The sequence below is a fragment of the Molossus molossus genome, unplaced genomic scaffold (assembly GCF_014108415.1).
Source record: "Molossus molossus isolate mMolMol1 unplaced genomic scaffold, mMolMol1.p scaffold_m16_p_13, whole genome shotgun sequence".
NCBI classification, from domain to species: Eukaryota; Metazoa; Chordata; class Mammalia; order Chiroptera; family Molossidae; genus Molossus; species Molossus molossus.
The window spans coordinates 44,060,560-44,079,119 of NW_023425348.1; the positions used below are offsets into that span (position 1 = coordinate 44,060,560).

The window sequence follows — 18,560 nt, forward strand, 5'->3', positions numbered from 1 at the left end:
AGACCACGGAGGGGCTGGTGCACAGTCCAGGCAGGAGTGGCCGTGGGGACGTAGAGCAGGGGGTAGATCGAGAACTATGATGGAAGGACTCATCAGGATTTAGGGGTTGTGGAGGAGCAGGACGTGTCTAGGATGACCCCCTGGATTCTAGCTGCAGGTCTTCCCTGAAGGCTGACCACCAAGGGGGGCACCAGCGCTGGATTCCTCACTGCTCGGAACCCTCACATGAGTGGGTTTCCGCCGGACTGTGCAGAACTCAGTGTTCACGGCTTCACACGTGTGTCTCTGCTCGCGGTTCCCCTGGCCTCTTGGCCACGCGCCCGCACTCCGGCTCAGCAGACCCCTCTGCCGCTGCGGCGGCTCCGCCCTCAGCGGGGCTTGGCGAGATCTCTCCAGGGCTCAGGGTCTCCTTTATAAAACGGAAACAATAGCAACTCTTCACAGGGATGTAGGATGGACATGTGTTTTCAAATTTGTGCAAGGATTTGTTATTCTTAGTATTGGGGCTTAGGTCCAAGGCCAGTTAGGATTTTATTGAGGGTCAGGGATGGGTCTTGGAGTTTCAAGGGCAGCTCCCAGGGTTCTCCAGGGCATGGGCTAGTGGCTTTTCAGGACTGTGTTCTCTGGGCGCACAGCTGCTAATGTAACCCTGTGCCTCTCTTCCCAGCTCACCGTCTATCTGGGAAAGCGGGACTTTGTGGACCACATCGACCTCGTGGACCCCGTGGGTGAGTCCCCTTCCAGAGGAGTGTGCACTGAAGCAGCCCAGGGGTAGTCCTCAGGCCTCTGGTGCTGAGAATGGAGCATGAGAGGCTTCCTGCTTCCCGTTTATTGAGCAGCTATTTTCCTCGTAGCTGAGGGTCAAGTGAGAAGGACTGAGGTGAGAAGCAGGGAAGGAAGGCACCTCCTGATGATAATAAAGGATGAGGATGAGGGGACAGCAGCCACCCCCATTGTAAGGCTTTAGGGGGTAGCTACTGTTATCATTCTGCTTTACAGATGTGGAAACAAGGCCCAGCGAGGTCAAGAATCCCGATTCAAACCCAGGCAGCCTGGATCCACAGAACCTTTGTTCTGCTGCCTCCTGATGGCAAGGGGGGTTCTCGCTGACAGGAGGGTCCTCCCAGAGCCTGAGGCACCTTCCAAAGTCCTATTCCAGCTCGGGGTCTCTCAACTTCAGCACTCTTGGCACAGATTGGACAATACTTTGTTGCTGGGACTGTCCTGTTCATTGTAGGACATTTAGCAGTATCCCTGGCCTCTACCCATTAGACCCCAGGTGTATTCCATCCCTGTGTGACAAAACTTGTTTTTAGATATTGCTAAATGTCCCCCTAACCCCTGGTTAGGATTCTAGGACCGCAGCTGTCGTTAGAAGAGCTTAATCTCATTGCCTCTTCCCATAACTGTTGGAGGGAGGGAGGGAGAATCACCCTGTTGTACATATGGGGACAGTGGGGCCCAGAGAGGTTAAGTGACTTTTAAAGTGAGAGATGAACAAACCAAAGGGAGGCCAGTGGAGGTAGCAAGTTGGGAGGGTGGGCTCTGGCAGCTGCCTGAGACCAAGTCCCTGTGAAGAAATGGGGATGCGTTCCCTGGGGGGGAAACTCAGACCGAGGCCTCGTTGTCACATCCCTGGGGGCTGTCCTGGGGCAGGAGGGCAGGAGCCAGCGGAGCACGTGGTAACAGAGCCCAGATGGGAGCAGAACTCAGCAGCTGCTGTCATTTCACAGCAAAACCTGACCTGGACGGGTATTTGGCCTCAGTGAGAATAGTCGCGCTTCCCAGTGGGGGTGGCAGTGGGTTTGATCATGGGGTGCTGCCCAGACCCTGCAGAGGGTGTTACAGAATACATGGAAGATACGCCCTTTGGCCTTCCTACAATTCAAAACTTCTAAATTCCAAATTGTACCCAATCAAAGGGGTTTTGGACCCATATTATTGTTGCCACAGATGAAGTAGAGAAGTTCAGTAACCTGCCAAAATTCACCAGCTGGGTCTGTACGGCCAGCCTGGGGGTGGGAGGTGGGCGTGGTGGTGCCATCCTATCGTGCCCGCCTCCCCATTCTCTCATGGTGCTTTTGACAGACAGATGGTGGGTTTGGGTTTGGCTTGGTGTTTGGGGCTTAGGAGTTTGAGAGGTCAAGCTGGGAGGGTCTGCTCAACTCTCCGTCCTTCCCCCAGATGGCGTGGTCCTGGTGGATCCCGAGTACCTCAAGGAGAGGAGAGGTGAGGCCCCCACCCCTTCCCACCTGCAACCTAGGGCCTCCCTAACTCCCAGACAGGACAGCAGCCATTTCTGTTGCCTCTCCCTCCCACTCCCACTGTCCTTCCCCCAACAGCCCCAACACGCACTGCACCCACAGCACGTCAGAGCAGGTGCCCTGGCCTCCTCCGGCCCGGGGCAGCCCTGCCCATGCCCAGCTGGGAGAACCATTCTAATGCCCTGTGCACTTTTGCATCAATATATCGTGATGATCCGAGGCTGGGCTGCGAACAGGGCAGATGTTAGGGTCACTTTACAAAAGAGAAAATTGATTGTTGGGGAGGTGAAGGGCTTGCCCAAGGTTAGCAGGAAGACAGGAGGCAGAGGTCATATTGGGATAAGACCTGATGCCTCTGGATCCCACCCAGCCTTGTTTTCCCCTCCCTCTGCTCTCCCCAACCGTGTCCCTTCACACATGCCCGGCTGGGGTAGGGTGGGGTGGAGGACACAGCCGATCCCCAGTCAGCCCCCCATCTCCCAGGAGCCAGCCCCTGGGTGGCTCTTCCAGGTACCCAATCCCCTGTCCCAATGGGACAGCCCTCCCCATGGGAACTTTGGGACAGACCTGTGACTATCAGTTGGGTCATTCTCAGGGCTACAGCTGCTGCTGTGGGGGGCTTGTTTGCTGCCCTCCCAGGCCCCTCTTCAGTTCCCCCTGCTCCCACAGTCTATGTGACCCTGACCTGCGCCTTCCGCTATGGCCGGGAGGACCTGGATGTCCTGGGCCTGACCTTCCGCAAGGACCTGTTTGTGGCCAACGTGCAGTCCTTCCCCCCGGCCCCCGAGGACAAGAAGCCCCTGACGCGGCTGCAGGAGCGTCTCATCAAGAAGCTGGGCGAGCACGCCTACCCGTTCACCTTTGAGGTCAGGGACTGCCAGCCCTGGCCCCATCCAGAAACACCACCTAGAGGGAGCCCCTGGGCGGGCACCGCGGGACAGTGGGGGCAGCAGCTCCACGTAACCTAGTTTCCCAGTATACACTGGGACCTGGGGCACTGTCTCACTGCCTGGTGTCTCTTGTCTGGCCTCTGCCAGGGGTGTCACCCTACCTCTGAGCCACTCCTCAGACCCTCCTGGTTGCAGGTCCCTGGTGGGAGGAAGTGGGTGTAGGGGCTGGAGAGAAAGAAGGAGCCCTTTCTTGGCCCTGGGTCACTACAAGGCCGTCTCCTCCCTCGGACTGGCTGCCCACTCGCCCAGCTTCAGCCCAGCTCACCAATGAGGGATGGCACGTAGTGGATTTCCCTGTCTGCCATCTTCCCATTCCAAGACTCCAAGAGTCTGGGTTTTTAATGTCCTGTTTCCCAGACTCTGATTCTGTGACGAAGTGAAATCTCCTTGTTCTGTGGAGGGTTAGAGAGGGGAGAGGGTATGGATCGTCCTCTCCTTCGTGGAGGTATTGGTTTCCTGCGGCTGCAGGAATAAACCACTGCAGACCGGGTGCAATTAAACTCACCAATTACTGCCTTAAAGTTCTGGAGGTCAGAAGTGAAAAATGGGCCTCCCCAGGCTAAAATCTAGGTGTCAGCAGGGCTGCATTCTTCTATTATTATTATTTTTTATTTCTCACCTGAGGATATGTTTCCATTTATCATCAAACAGAGGGAGAGAGAGAGAGACAGACAGAGAGAAACATAGATGTGATAGAGCCACATTGACTGGTTGCCTCCCACACGGTTGGGTCAGGGCCAAACTGCAACTAAAGTACGTGCCCTCGACCGGAATCGAACCTGCGACTCATTGGTCCGCAGGCCGATGCTCTAACTGCTGAGCCCGGCCAAGGCAGGGCTGCATTCTTTCTGGAGGTTCTGAGGCAGAATGTTTCCTTGTCTTTTCCAGCTTCTAGAGGCCACTCACATTCCTTGGCTTGTAGCCTCCCCCGCCCTCCCACCCAGTCTTTCTCCTCCCATCACTGATGCTGACTGACTCTTCTGCTTCCTGCTTTCACTGTTGAAGGCCCTTGTGATTGCATCTGGCCCTCCTGGATCACCCAGGATAATCTCTTTATTCCCAAGATCCTTAACTTAATCACATCTGTAAAGTCCCTTTTGCCATTAAGGTAACATAGTCACAGATTTGGGGGATTAGGATGAGGTCATCTTTGGGGCCATTATTCTGCCTACTACTGGAGACATCATGGAAGGATTTGTTTTAACCACTATTTGTGAAGACTGGGCTAGGCTAAACCCTTTAGGTTAAAAAACAAAACACTAGCCCTGGCCAGTTTGGCTCAGCAGTTAGAGCCTCAGCCTGTGGACCAGAGAGTCCAGGGTTAGGTTCCCGCTAGGGGCATGTACCTCGGTTGCAGTTTGTCCCCGGCCCCAGTTGGGGTTGTGTGCGTGGCAACCAGTTGATGTTTCTCTCTCACATCGATGTTTCCCTCTCTCTTCCTCCCCTTCTCCCTCCTGTTCTACCTGAAGATAAATGCAAAAATGTCCTTGGGTGAGAATAAAAAAAAAAACCCAAACATAAAATCAAAACACTGACGTCCTTGGCTTTACTGGAGGGGCCTGTGGGGTATGGCTTGAAGGTGTCTGATGGGGGGAGACAAGGTCTGTCTCTGGAGCCCCTAGTCTGATGGAAGAGACATGCCTGTCCTGAGGGGCCCCTGGTTTGCTGAATGTGTTTGAGGGTGGGGGACATGGGGAACGTGACAGGAGGCTCATTCTGTCTGTCCTCTTAACAGATCCCCCCGAACCTTCCGTGCTCGGTGACGTTGCAGCCAGGGCCTGAAGACACAGGGAAGGTGGGTCACCCCAAAGGGAGCACCTCTCTGAGTACAAGATACTTGTGTCCCCAGGTCCTTGGCTTTCTCTCCAGGAGGTGCCAGAACCCTCCCTGTAGAAGCCTCCTTGTGTCCAGGCCAATCTACTCTGACTCTTTACAGAGAGGGCGGCAGACACCGCATTGTCCTTACCCCACATTCCGTTATGTGGCCAAAGGCTCTTCTGAGTCACTCTCACTGACCTTGGTGTTGGCTAGAACGGGACTACCACGTGGCCTCACCTCATATGGAGGTGCAGTCATTTCATAGGTGGGGAAACAGGCTCAGAGGGAAGTGAGCACTAGGGTCTCAGGCCCCAGTGTCCTCATCTGCCAGATGGGGATGATAGGATGCGCCTTGTCGTGTAGTTGAGAGGGTGGAGTGAGACACCGAAGCAACGTACCCGGCGCCCGTCTGCCCACGAGGTGCTCCCAAAGCGCTGCCGGGGCTCCCGTTATGTCTGGGTGGCCGCCGTGGTGAGGATGGCCACCCCGACGGGGTAGGAGTCCATAGAGTAGAGCCAGTTCGGGGTGCCCTGTGTTGTGGGAGCTGGGAGCAGCCCTGTGGGAAGGTCAGGAGGGGAGGCAGCCACAGGGGGAAGCAGCACAGCCCTGGAGCTGAGCGCGAGGCTCCTGAGTCAGACTGCGGGAGCTTGGGTTCCATTCCACATCCTCATTTGTAAAATGAGAGGGTGGTTGGCCGGGCTCTGGGGCCGCTGCCCGCTCCAAGGCCCCGTGGTCAGTGACCCCTTCCCCACAGGCCTGTGGTGTGGACTATGAAGTCAAAGCCTTCTGTGCTGAGAACCTGGAGGAGAAGATCCACAAGCGGTGAGACGCGCACAGCTTCCGGCGTGGGTGTGGGCTGCCTGCTGGCAGAGAGGGGGAGACAGGCCAGGGCCGAAGAAGAGATAAGCAACAATACCTGGAAGTGTTCAAGGAGGGGCCACACATTCCAGCATTGGGACACTGAGGAGGACACTCTGGCAGGCTGGCAGGCCCTGGAGGGCTTCCTGGGGGAGGGGGCTCAGTTGCCATGGCTCAGGCCTCAGCTTTTTTCCCTTTACACCATTGTACCTGCTTCCTCCATCTCCCTGCCTCTAGTTCTCCCTTTCAGACTGCATGTCTTTTTATTTCATTTTGTAAAAACTCGAAATTCAGATGGTTTTAAACAGTGAGCTAGTTCTTCCCAGGCCGTCCTAGAACCCATTTCCCAGTTCCCCTGGGAGGCCAGCAGCAGGTGGTGGTGGTGGTGGAGGGTGTCCATGGGGCTTCTAAGCAAGGGAAGTGGAGAAAGTGAACCCACCTAGGGGGAAAAGAGGGGGAGGTCCGCTCATATCTCAGAGGGGGGAAGTGTTCTGGAGAGGTACAGCTCTGGGAAGACAGGCTGGCAGCTGGAAACAACTGGCCCTGACTTCTGGGGTGGGCTGCCTCAGCCCCAAAGGCCAGATGCACCCTGCCTGGGGCAGTTTTTGCAGGAGGCTGGCTGAGGACACTGCAGTTTCTTAGGGAGTGGGCTGAGTGTGCCACCTGGTGGCTATAGGCATATTGCAGGCATTTCCATCTGCCTGGGCAGTGTGTGTGTGTGTTGGAGAGGGTGGGGAATGGGGCCCTTATTCCTTGATTCTCTTTCACCTGTTGCTTCTTAAGGTCTGAGACCACAGGAAAGGAGGGGGGTTGTGGATTTTGGAGGTGGAACCTGATCAGAGCAGGAAAGAGGAGCACCACTGAGAACCACTGCCCTCACCTCACCACCAATGGGACATTTTAAGTCCTCACCAGAGTTACTACTAATAATGATATAGCAACTATCATTTATCAGAGATTTATTAAGTGCTGGATAGTATTCAAAGTGATGGGCATGTATGAACTAATGTAATCCTCATGGCTGCTGTAAGAGGTTGGTCCTGCTACTGTTACTATTTTACAGACGTTAGTTTACTCAAGGTCATAGTTAGCAAGGGGAGAGCTAGGACTCTAATGCTGGCTGTCTGGTTCCAGGGAATGGAGGTGGTTATCTGAGGATACCAGCATATCTAGCATATCATGGAGACAGCCTCACTGGGTCCCCGTCCCCTACATGTCCTTGTTCCTCTCCGAGCCCCTGTCACCTTCACTGAGTCCCATCCAATCTCTGGGCCTCCACCTTCTCACTGATCTTTACCCTCTTCCCTGGCTGCCTCCCTGACTGAATCCGTGCCCTGTCCCTGAACCCATCACCTCTCTAAGGCCCCATTTCTTCATGGGGCCCATGTCCCCCCTGCATATTTATATTTAATAGCAGGTGTTTGTTAGATGGCAGACACTGTCACTGGTGCTGAGGACACAGCAGTGAACAATGTAGACAAAATCTCTGTCTTTAAAGAGCCTTCACTATCAGATGATGTAGGGGATACAGGAAGTGAAGATGTAGCCTCTTTCTTACCATCCTGCTGGCTACCAAGACCCAGACCCACAGAAGGGCTGCCGTGGGGTGGTCCGGCTCTGGTGCGTGGGAGGTCAGACCAGGAGATCCAAGGGGTAGATCCAGGAAGCTTTCCGGGAAGGGGCAGCAGTGGTGGGAAGAGGGAATTATAGGCAGGGACCCAGTGCAAGTGAAGCTTCAGAGAAAGGACTAGATAGACCATCTAGGATGATAGTGAGGCGGTGGGGGTGGCTGGGGACAGAATGGGGTGCGGGGCTGGAGTAGGGCCAGATGGTGACAAGGCTCCTGTGCTAGTCTCTGCAGTCTGGACCGGAGTCTGCGGCCATGGGAAGTGATGGCAGTCTCCTGAGCAGGAGAGGGATGTGAGGATTGCAGGGAAAGGCACGGGGGCGGGTGACTGGTCCTCTTTCGCTCTGTCTGTCTCCATTAGGAATTCTGTGCGCCTGGTAATCAGGAAGGTTCAGTATGCCCCGGAGAGGCCTGGTCCCCAGCCCACAGCCGAGACCACCAGGCAGTTCCTCATGTCAGACAAGCCCTTGCATCTCGAGGCCTCTCTGGATAAGGAGGTAGGAGGCTCAGACTTGGCGGGGGTGGGAGCTGCTCTACCAGGGCTGGGACCTTGGATCCCAGCTCCTTCATGGCCTCGGGACTCCTCAGTAGGAGCTTCACCCCTCAGCTCTAGGACCACAGGGCTCAGGGGACCTAAGATTTCCCTTGGGAGATTCACGGAAGCCTCTTAGGACCTAAAGTGGGGGCAGGAGGGGGCATGACTTCGAAGGATGCAACTGACTTCAGAAATCAGTGTGCCTCTCGAAGGGTCCTGGGTCCTGGCCATCTCCCCGAACCCCCATCCGCCCTCGAGCTGTGAGCGTCCCTTCTCCCTCCTGGGAACAACAGCAAGTGCTTGGGCAAGATTCAAGTTGAGGTCCTTCAGTGATGATTCAGAGCTGGTTCCCTCAGTGTTCCCAACCCTTCCCCCACCTTTCTCCTGTATCTTCTAGACCCTCCTGTGTCTAAAATTCCAGGCAGCCAGAGCTGGCAGAGACTTGATACAGCATCACCTAGTCAACCCCCCCTCCTGCACAGAGGGGAGAGCTGAGGCTCAGGCAGCCTGTCCAAGGCCCCACCCCTCTCATCTCACTGTTCGTATTATGGTTATCATTATTCTGCTACTAAGCCAAGACTGGAGCCCAGGAATATCACCTTCTGACCCAATTATTTTTCAAGGTCCCATAGAAGAACTGAAGTCTAACACGCCTGGTGGCTTAGCATCAGCGGGAAGTGTCTGATGAACTAAGGGCCAATGTCAGAGTGGCCAAGATCTGGGGGACCCCAGGAGATATGTGTGAGGCCTCTTCTGCCTCCCCCTCTCTCGAGCTTTGGTGTCCTCCGATCCAACCCTTCTCCCTTCTTACACCTCCCAGATCTATTACCACGGAGAACCCATCAGCGTCAATGTTCACGTCACCAACAACACCAACAAGACAGTGAAGAAGATCAAGATCTCGGGTACCCCAGGCAGAGGGCCAGCCCAGCGGACGGGCAAGAGGGAATCCTCCCAATGATAGGGGGTAGCTGAAGTCTCCTCCCTTGCTAACAGCCTTGTAAATAACTGTTGGCTGCAGGGAAGCCCAGGGCCTGCTCTAAGCCAAAGGGTAAGGCTTTTGAGGCTGCTTATTGGCCAGGTAATGAGTTTACTGTTTAAGCCGCCTCCTCTTAGGTTCCCTGGGTTCAGGGCAAAGCTTTCCTGAATGGGTATGTTTGGGCTGCCCTTTGGGTGGAGCATGGGGATGGTCTCCTGTGGAAGCCCCCAGTGGACTCTGACCATTGCCTGGGGCTAAACATCCCCAACTCAGGGGAGCCTCGAATGCCTGGGAGCTGCATCCCTGACTCATACCATCTCTTTTCCCTCTTTGTCCGCAGTGCGCCAGTATGCAGACATCTGTCTTTTCAATACAGCCCAGTACAAGTGCCCTGTGGCCATGGAAGAGGCCGAGTAAGTGGGCATAAGCCCAGTCTTGGATGCGTGGGATTGGGTGGGGAAAAGAGAAACCCTGGGTCCATTTACAGGCCCAGATGCCTCTTCCGCACATGGCAGAAAGCTGGGCCTCAGACATTCTTGCCGCTCATGGTAGATGATCCTGAACAGCCTTTTCAAACATGTGCTCTTGATTTAGCTCCAAGAAAATGCTACAGCCAAGAAAACACCCACTGAAACTAGCACGACAAGATACTAGCTAATGAATTCAAGGGAACTGGGGTCATAATTATACTGTGCCAGAAACCTATATCGAAGGGCAATACTTTGCTCTGAGCTTCCTGGCAGCCAAAGCAAAGAGGGTAAGGCACTTGGTATGCAGCTTTTCTAGTCTGATAAAGGATAATCCAGCTCACTGGGTAAAAGGAGTTGTGTGGGAGGGTAGAGAATAATTATTTTTAAAAAATCTAGGTTTAAGAAGAGCTACCACGACTGAGCATGGGACTTTGTTCCAAGCTTATTAGCAGCTAAGGAAAGAGGAGACATCTTAAGTGAAACATTTTTTTTTCTCACCTAAAGGAAGGAGATGCTGCTATTAGAAGACACACTTGTTTTTTCTCCAGACTCTGCATAGAATTTTTTGAGCAGTTGCATTTTATTTAACATTTCCTGCATGTGTGTGTTTATTTACATGTAATAGCAATCAGTATTTTTGTAACTTAAAACATTTAAAAAATATTACTTTGTGGTCTTTGAGATGTCCTGGCCATGCTGGGGTTGGCTCTGGGGGGACATTTGTATACCTGCCTCTATTCTTCCCAGCGACACAGTGGCACCCAGCTCAACCTTCTGCAAGGTGTACACGCTGACCCCCTTCCTGGCCAACAATCGAGAGAAGCGGGGCCTCGCCCTGGATGGGAAGCTCAAGCATGAAGACACGAACCTGGCCTCCAGCACCCTGTGAGGACTTACCCTCTGTAGTCCCGAGCTATGGAGTGTTCACCCTGCCCCAGTGGGTCCACACCGCCTTGGTCCCACCAGTGCCAGCCCAAGGCATGGGTTAACCTCTTCCCAAGCACTGTCCAGGGCCCATCCTCAGGAGCCTAAGCTGCCAGGGAAGCTGTCCCTTTGCTCCTACCACTATCCAGGAATAGCCCAGAGAGCACGATGGACTTCTAGATCCAGATCCCTTAGTTAGTGCTGGGCTCTGCTGGCTTGCTTTGGGGGGAGCAATCTGGAGAGGCTTCCTGTAAGAGGCAGCAAATCCTAACCTAATGTTTTCAGTCAGATGGGATTTGTCCTTGAGGCATAGTGAGGCTGGAAGGTAGGGAGTAGCTCCTGGATCAGTCCCAGAAAAAAGGATGAATCAGGAGGGGGTTGGGAAGGCTGGAGAGATGAGGGCAGATGTGGGGGTGCCCCTCAAAGGCAGGGATTCCAAGGCCACGTGGTCGTTCCTTTCCAAGCTTCCACCCCCTCAAGGCAGAGCTTACCTTGCTCACACACTGCTCTGCTTGCTCATGGCGGCTGAGCGGTCCAGGAGAGGCTCAGATGGCCTCTGCCCCCACTGCACACCACTGCTACCATGTCTCGCCCACCGAGGGGGCTCCCAGGAACCAGCTTCCCTCTGTCGCCTTGCAGGTTGAGGGAAGGAGCCAACAGAGAGATCCTGGGCATTATCGTTTCCTACAAAGTGAAAGTGAAGCTGGTGGTGTCTCGGGGCGGGTGAGTGCTGCAGTCCAGCCCGGCACCCCTCAGCGCAGAGCGCAGCGCCCCTACCACCTGCGGCCTGCTGCCCTGTTCTGCCACCCACCTCGAGGGTGAACCAAGCTCCGGGGCTTCCTGTTCTGTCTCTTCTTCCTTCCTGCTTCCCCTCCTCCTCTGCCCCTTTACCCTGTCTTGCTTCCCCTCGCTTGTCCCTTCTGTCTTTCCCTCCTCCTCCTCCACCCTCCTCTCCTCTGTCCCACTCTGGGCACATGGGCAGAGGGAGGCTTCCCGGAGTCTATGCTCTGGGGTGTCCAGGGGGTTCTGTGCCCCTCATCACACGTCGGGGTACAGCACCCACCCCAACTCATGCCCATGCTGATCTGCTGGGGAAATGGCTAGAGGGGCCGAGAATCCCACAGCTGGATTGGGGGTGTTCTGACTCTCCCATTTTACAGGTGGAGAAACAGGCCCAACAGTTCCCCAAACATTTCCTGCGGTCTCCTCCCCTAATCTCAGGTCCCAGGCTGGGCGCTGGGGTCACGGCCGTGGACCAGACATCGTCCCTGCCCTGGAGCACAGTCTGGTGGAGGGAGGCTCAGAAAGAACTGCTTTCCCCCTGTATTGGACCTACATACCGTTATAAACCTAGATTAGGATTTATAATTGGTCACAGGGATTTTTTTTTCCTAATTCATACATTTCTACAAAAAGATTGGAAAGCTAATAGCATTAGCTGTTCAGTCTCCTTTATTACAAGAACAACGCCTCATGCAGGCGGCAGCATGTAACACTGGCTGCAGATTATAGGACATCTCAGAATGGCAGATCCCAAGTCCCATACCCTGTGACTCTTGCAGGACCCAGTCTGCCTCAGGCTGCCTTCTGGAGAAATCCTCCGTGAACCCTAACGTGCTTCCTGCACTAGGAAGGCCTCCCGGAAGAGGCGGGGGGGGGGTATAGTTTTCGTGTCTCCTTTGCAGATGTGAATCCTGGGGCTCAGAGAGGCCTTAGAGGGGGTTTGGCTGAGCTAGAGCTGGATCTAATTCCCCGGGGAAAGGCGAATGCCACGTGTGTGTCCCTGAATGAGGGGGGTGGGAGTGTGTCCCAGGGTCTTCTCTACCCAAAGGGCAGCAGAGGTAGTGAATGAACATGTTTTCTGTTTTCTTCCCCTCTGAACTCTCTCCTGACCACTTCTCCCGCCTCCTCTGACCTACCCAGCCTGTTGGGAGATCTTGCGTCCAGGTAAAGTCCCTCCCTTCAACCTGATTGACTTGCCTTCCAGAACTGCAGGGCACTGGCTGGAAGAAATCTTATGGGTCACTTTCGATTGCCAGGCTCAGCCCTCCCCCGAGGGACGAGGGGGATGTGTGTTTCCTTTGAAAATCTCACCCTGCTCTTGAATTACACTCAAGTGACAAGGACCTTTGCAGACAACAAAGCTGGCTTTACTGATCTAGGGAGTAGCCCCCAATTAGTCTGAATTATAGAATGTTTTGGAGAAATGCCAGCTTCATGGCTTTCAAACTTCTACACGAATGAGAATGAACTGCTGGCCGAGTGTTGCTAAGGCGAGGTCCTGTGGAGATCTGCTTTTGTAGACAGGATTCCCGTTTTACCAGCTGGATCCACATACATTCCAAAACGGCACTGGCCCCAAATGCAGTGGTTTTGCCTCCTTCTGCCACAAGGTGGCAGTACTACTCACCCGAAGAAATCAGACCATTCGGAGAGGTGAAATTCAACTCAGTTCAGTTCAATTCAGTGAATTTCAGTAAAGAATTCGCGAACCCAGCCTTGTGCCCAGCCTTGTTCTGGGTGCTGAGGTTCTAGACAGGGGTCAGGCACACCCCATCCTTGATCGATCAGGCCTGGTGGAAAGTGAAAGTCCAGATTCTACCATCTGTATCCTGAATGGCTTTGGTGAAGGTTAACCACTCTATCTCCTACCAGTTTCCATTCAGAAAGCTCGCTTTTCCATGTGAATCTGGAAAAGCAATCCCCCTGGGAAGCAAAAAGAAAAAAAAGACTTATGCAATCTCCATGTTCTTCCTGAGGGGAGGTGATGATGCAGCCAAGCCTTTTACCTGCACCAGCTCCTGGAAGCCGAGTGGCTCTGGAATGGAGGTGTTGTCCTCATTCTCCAGATGAGCTCATGGGGCTTGAGCTGTAAACTGCCCCCAAGTGAGTGGTGGGGCTGGCAGAACAGACCCTTCTGTTTGCCTGTCCCCTCCGTTCTCCTGTCCCTTCCTTTCACCCAGCGGGGCCTCGGGCAGCGAGGTCAGTAAGGTGAGGATGTGCCTGGCAGCACCCACAGTTGGTAGGGCCTCCTAGGCTGACACCACCTCAAGCTGGGAGGAGGAGCCTTCGGGGCTCCTTTTGTAAGAGGAGAGCCGACAGTAGGTGGGAATCACTTCAGTTCTGAGCTGTGTTCACTCAGTGGTGAAGGGTGTGAATTAGGGAGTCAGAATCCTGTCTGTCACTTCCCGTTAATAACCGTGTGCCCTTGGGGGAGGTACTTTTAGTCCTTGTGCCTCAGTTTCCCGATCTGTACATTGGGTGCAATAAAGGCATGGCTGTGAAGATTAGAGTTGCTCTAGGCTACATGTTGCGACGGAGTTGGCACCATGTAGCTATCTGGTCTTGTCTTTTTGTCAGAAGCACTGGCTGGTGGCAGCCCCTCCCGTTTCCCCCTGCCCCACCCTCCGTCCCCACGCAGCTCTAAGCCTCTATGCATAATGTAGACGCCCCAGGACCTGGGTCCCATCAACTTGAATTGGATTAATCTGACCTTAGCAGTTCATTGTCCAGGTGGTAGGGGACCAGGGCCATCTGAACCCTTTCACAGGAGCCTCCTGGAGATGTTGGGAGACGGACAGAGTGAGGGTGGGTTCCAGCCAGGAAGTCGAGGGGGCAGTGTCAGGGAAGGCTGGGCTGGCTGTGGCGATTTGAGGTTGGCAGGGCCCCTTGATGCCTCTGGAACCACCAGTGACCAAGATGCGCACGCTGTCCTGGGCAGTCCCTTCCCCACCCCTATGCCTTCCTTCTCCCAGCTGATGGGAGTCCAGGTACCCTTCTCAGGAAAGGGGAGGCTTCCATTCTTTTTGGAGCCAGGAGAACAGGTCTCTTAGTTCAACTCCAGGAGAGACTGAGGCTCAGAGAACCAGGGTCTGAGGCCAGATTTCCTACCCCTACCTCTTCTACCATAAACCCTCCCCAGTCCTCACACAGCCAGAGACCGGGCTCAGGGCTCACTGGGTCTGGTCTCTGTTTCAGTGACGTCGCCGTGGAACTGCCCTTCACCCTAATGCACCCCAAGCCCAAAGAGGAACCCCCACATCGGGAAGGTGAGCCGGATCCGTGGGTCACTGGGGTGGGGGTTTCCAGATAGCCAGCCCCCTTCTCCACCAGCTGCTGTGTTTTCACATCACCCCACCCTGCTCTGGGTCAGCCTTCAGCCCAAGGACACCCCTGTTCCCCAGCTCCCCAAGATCTTTTGTGAGGCCCACACTCCTCTTTACATCTAACTCCCCAGGAGACAGAAAGGTCTGGCTCTATTCTCTATGGGCGTGAGGGTGGGGGCCTGGGAGTGGAGGGGGGCCCACTGGCCATGCTTGGAACCCTCATCTTGCATCCGGGTATAGGAGAGAGGGCTACATGGATAAGGTGACCCCTGGACACGCCATCTCCATAATTATTCCAAATGATAACAGATGGATCATACTTCATTAAGTCTAAGACTATTTCAGTCAAAAGAGACATTATAATATGTACCACAAAGAAAGAAAATGTTCCCACAATTAAACTATGCAATGCTGTTGATTGTAGAACACCCAAGTTCAGAGATCTGAAAAGGTGAAAAAATGGTTGTTTTAGAGTCAGTGAAAGTTACGCATGCAAGAATCTAAGTCACATTGGAAATATGCCAAAAGGAACAGGGTCCAGAGGCTTTCTGTTCTCCTAGGGCTACCGTGGGCTGGGGACCCTCCCCGCGCCCTCCAACCTGCCTTTAGGATGATTTGGGGTATTTCTAAGACAAGGGACCAGCTTCCTTCCCACTCCCTTCTTCCTTTGCCTTCTTCATCTTAGCTCGGTTGTTTCGGGGCAGGGACCTGTGCCCCCATACCCACTCACCACTAACCCATGGGTGCCCGCCCACCCTGTGTTTAGTTCCAGAGAACGAGGCGCCAGTAGATACCAATCTCATAGAACTTGACACAAAGTAAGCCAAACCCTGCCTGCAGACTTCTGGGGGTGGGGGTGAAGGGTGGGGCTTGGGCAGTGGGTGGGGAACAGTATCATTTGCATATGTGCTGATTAACCCCTGAGGAGCAGCTGGGCTAACCCTGCCTGCTGAGAGCCACCTCTGCTCACCTCTTCAGCAATGTGCTTGCCTGCATGTGGCTTGAAGGACCCTCCGTGCCAGGTCCTCTTCCTCCAGCTTTGGTGGCGTCTGTCTTCCTCCCTCATCCTTTGCATGTCCGTCAGTCCATCCACAGCACCTGCTCCGCTCACACAGGGCTGGCTTGTGGCACTGGGCTGGGGCTCTCCGCCCGCCTGCACCCAACCAGTGGGTTCAGGCTGTGGGGTGGGGGAAGTTCTGGGGATCTTGTTGTTTCTGAACCAGAGGACTGATATGGATTTCCCTGCGGCCAAAGGTCATCAGCTCCCTGGACAGTGGCCCGAAGGGGAGGACCTGGGCCGACATCACGAACCACCTCCAGGGCAAAGCCGCTTTCTCACCCCAGTTCCAAATCTACTCTTCCCTGGTCTCCCAGGAGCTATCTGGGATGTGGGTCCCAAGTCAACCCATGAGGACACTCCACACAGCTGACTGAATTCTGGGCACAGGGGACTCGGGTGGGCCTAGTGACATGTGTCATGGTAGACAGGAACTCATTGTTCTTGGAAGCAGTCCTTAGTCCCGAAACTCAGGCACTCCTGTGCCGGGGATCCAGAATATGCTGTAAACCGCGGCTGGCCTGGCCTCTCAGTGGGGATACGGTCTTCCTGTGGTCCCAGCCCAGATACACTACCCGCCCCACCCAGCCTCTCAAGAACTGGGTCAGTGGGCATGAAAGAGAAGCGTATGCCTTCCTCTGGTATTTCCACAACTGACGAGGCCAGATGTGACAAGTCCCACTGTCACTGGTGGGTGTCCGGAGGTGCCAGCCTGGCAGGCCATTCTGCCCAAGGTCAGCCCCAGAGGCCTGTGTCTGAGTCCCATCAGCAGGCCGTCCCCCTGCCCCTCTGAGTACCTGCTCTCCCCGCCCTGCAAACACCTCCCTGTCTTCCTTGTCTTTCCCACCAGCGATGACGACATCGTGTTTGAGGACTTTGCCCGTCAGAGACTGAAAGGCATGAAGGACGACAAGGAGGAGGAGGAGGATGGTACTGGCTCTCCGCAGCTCAACAACAGATAGACGGGCCAGCCCTCCTCCCGGGCAGCTCCAGGTCCGCCCACCTGCGCGAGGCTGCTCATTTGTCTTCTTGTTCTGGTGCCCCGTCCCCTTTGTTCTTCCAGTTTCTACCGGGGCCCAGTGGTCTTCCAGGTTGTGGTGGTGACCCTCTGGCCGCAGGTTGGGCCCCACATCACCATGCCAACGGGGCCACATGCACCACCATAACCCTGTCATTGCAGTCACCTTTCCATCCTCCCTCTTCCTGCTGACCCCCGGAAAGGCCGCCATGGCTCTGGCCTTGGGATTTGACTCGAGATGGGGAGCAGGGGGCAGGGTAGGGCACAGGGCGTGGGAGGGTGGGGATGAGGGGTCAAGACATGTGAGAGAATGTCCACAGTCCCAGGTGGCTAATACAGTCTGGCAGCTAAAAGATGACCACGTTGAAGGCCACTGTCTTCTGGCTGGAATGGCGGACTGTGGATAGATTCTCAATGCCTTTTTGCAGTCCTGACCCGCTAAACACTTCTCCCTTTCTACCCCTGTCCCTGCCCCATGTCCCTCTGCATCTGACAGTGACATTGGTGTAGACCCCAGGAGTGGAGAAAAGCTACTAGACTGACTTTCTTACCAGCAGTTACCTAGTCTAAGGCAAGCTGTGTGAACTAGCCCAGGTCTATCCCAGTATTGTCAGGATGTAACCTCCTAGCTACCTTGTGTCTTATGTGTGTGTCTATCTATAAACATGCACACACAGAGAGAAAGGGTCTTTAGGAAGTCCCCCCTGCCCCCTCTTCCAGGCAGCGTGAGCCGAAGCTCCGGAGCAGGTGGCCTGCAGGGTGGCTCTGAGAGATGGGTGCGGGGGCTGGGAGGGGAGAATCCGCCCTGCTCCCTTTCTTTGTGGACTTGTGATTGGTGATCCCATGGGAAGCAGGGCTGGAAGTCCAGAGGGAGCCGGGGACATCGGAGTCCTCCTGCCTCCCCTTGCTGTTCTCCAAGGCTGGGTTGGGCTGGCCCTGCAGGCTGAGAGGCAGCACCTGAGGCCACCACGCCCACAGGCAAAGGGGTCCTTCCCCGGAAGGTGGCAGGGTCCAACGGGAGGCCCTCACTAAAAGGGAGGGGACTGCTGAGTAGCAAGGAACTTCTGTTACCTTGGAGAGCTAATGACCCCCTCACCAGTAGCTCCCAGTGTTATGGGGACCCAGTACCCTTTGGCGGGTGTTTGTGTGATTGAGACCTGGGGTGTTGCCAGGGGAACAGGGCAGGCAGATGATGAGGTAGAAAGTGTTCAAAGGTCTCTGTTGTCTGGCCTTTGCTGCTCACTTACTGTGTGACCTTGGGCAAGTTCCTTTCCCTTTCTGGGCCTCAGTTCATCACCTGGAAAACTAAAGGGCCCTTCCAGCTCTGGTCTCCAAGAATCTGTGAACATTGAAGTTTCTGGTTTCGTGGGTGGAGGCCGAGTCACTGACTCTGGTCTGGCTGACTGCAAAGGGGACCCATTAGACCCTGGAGGTGGCAGGACCATGGAGAGCTCCTACTTCCCCACCTGGGGCCTGGGAAGGACCCTTCTTAGGCCTCTGGAGGGTTGCCTGATAACAAGGTGTAGCCATACCTAGCACGAGCTGCTTGCCCCCGGTCCCGAGTATTACAAAAGGACAGAGCATGTATTTGCGGAGCCTCCGGGGGGTAGAGGAGTTTCAGGGGGTGGAGGGGTGCTAGTGATAGGGCCTCCAGTAACCCAGCCCCCTGTGGGTACAGACACCTGAGGTTCACCTTATACCCAAACAAGTGTATTGATTATGGAGCAAGAGGCTCTCTCCCCATTTTCTGCTTCCTTCTGTCTCTAGCCCATACTTGCCTGAGGGGAGACAACAACATTTTATTATACAAGTTGAATCTCAACCCTTTTCAGTCCAGTCCCTCCTGGGGTGGGCTGGGCAACCATTTTCCGTGGTGAGATTACCCGGTTCCTGGGCTTGGCACTGCACTCTAGCCCTTCCCTTTGGAATCTCATGAAGACTCAACCCCAGGGAC

The 18,560-nt window shown here is 54.8% G+C and overlaps 1 protein-coding gene across 6 annotated transcripts in view; it reads left to right on the forward strand.

The window, feature by feature from the left end:
• Positions 1-17,125, forward strand: part of ARRB1 (arrestin beta 1) — a 68,041-nt gene extending 50,916 nt beyond the window's left edge. For 4 of the 6 annotated variants that reach the window (XM_036258519.1, XM_036258514.1, XM_036258518.1 and 1 more), the window contains exons 3-16: positions 668-728; positions 2,185-2,229; positions 2,934-3,130; positions 4,950-5,009; positions 5,787-5,854; positions 7,879-8,014; positions 8,873-8,957; positions 9,372-9,444; positions 10,249-10,386; positions 11,065-11,148; positions 12,349-12,372; positions 14,404-14,474; positions 15,298-15,349; positions 16,439-16,868. In XM_036258519.1, the coding sequence (XP_036114412.1) occupies positions 668-728; positions 2,185-2,229; positions 2,934-3,130; positions 4,950-5,009; positions 5,787-5,854; positions 7,879-8,014; positions 8,873-8,957; positions 9,372-9,444; positions 10,249-10,386; positions 11,065-11,148; positions 12,349-12,372; positions 14,404-14,474; positions 15,298-15,349; positions 16,439-16,550 (1,206 nt within the window). In that variant the 3' untranslated portion in view covers positions 16,551-16,868. Of the gene's footprint in view, positions 1-667; positions 729-2,184; positions 2,230-2,933; positions 3,131-4,949; positions 5,010-5,786; positions 5,855-7,878; positions 8,015-8,872; positions 8,958-9,371; positions 9,445-10,248; positions 10,387-11,064; positions 11,149-12,348; positions 12,373-14,403; positions 14,475-15,297; positions 15,350-16,438 lie in introns of all 6 variants that reach the window. The other 2 variants (XM_036258517.1, XM_036258515.1) reach the window with 2 other exon arrangements.
• Positions 17,126-18,560: the final 1,435 nt, after the last annotated feature.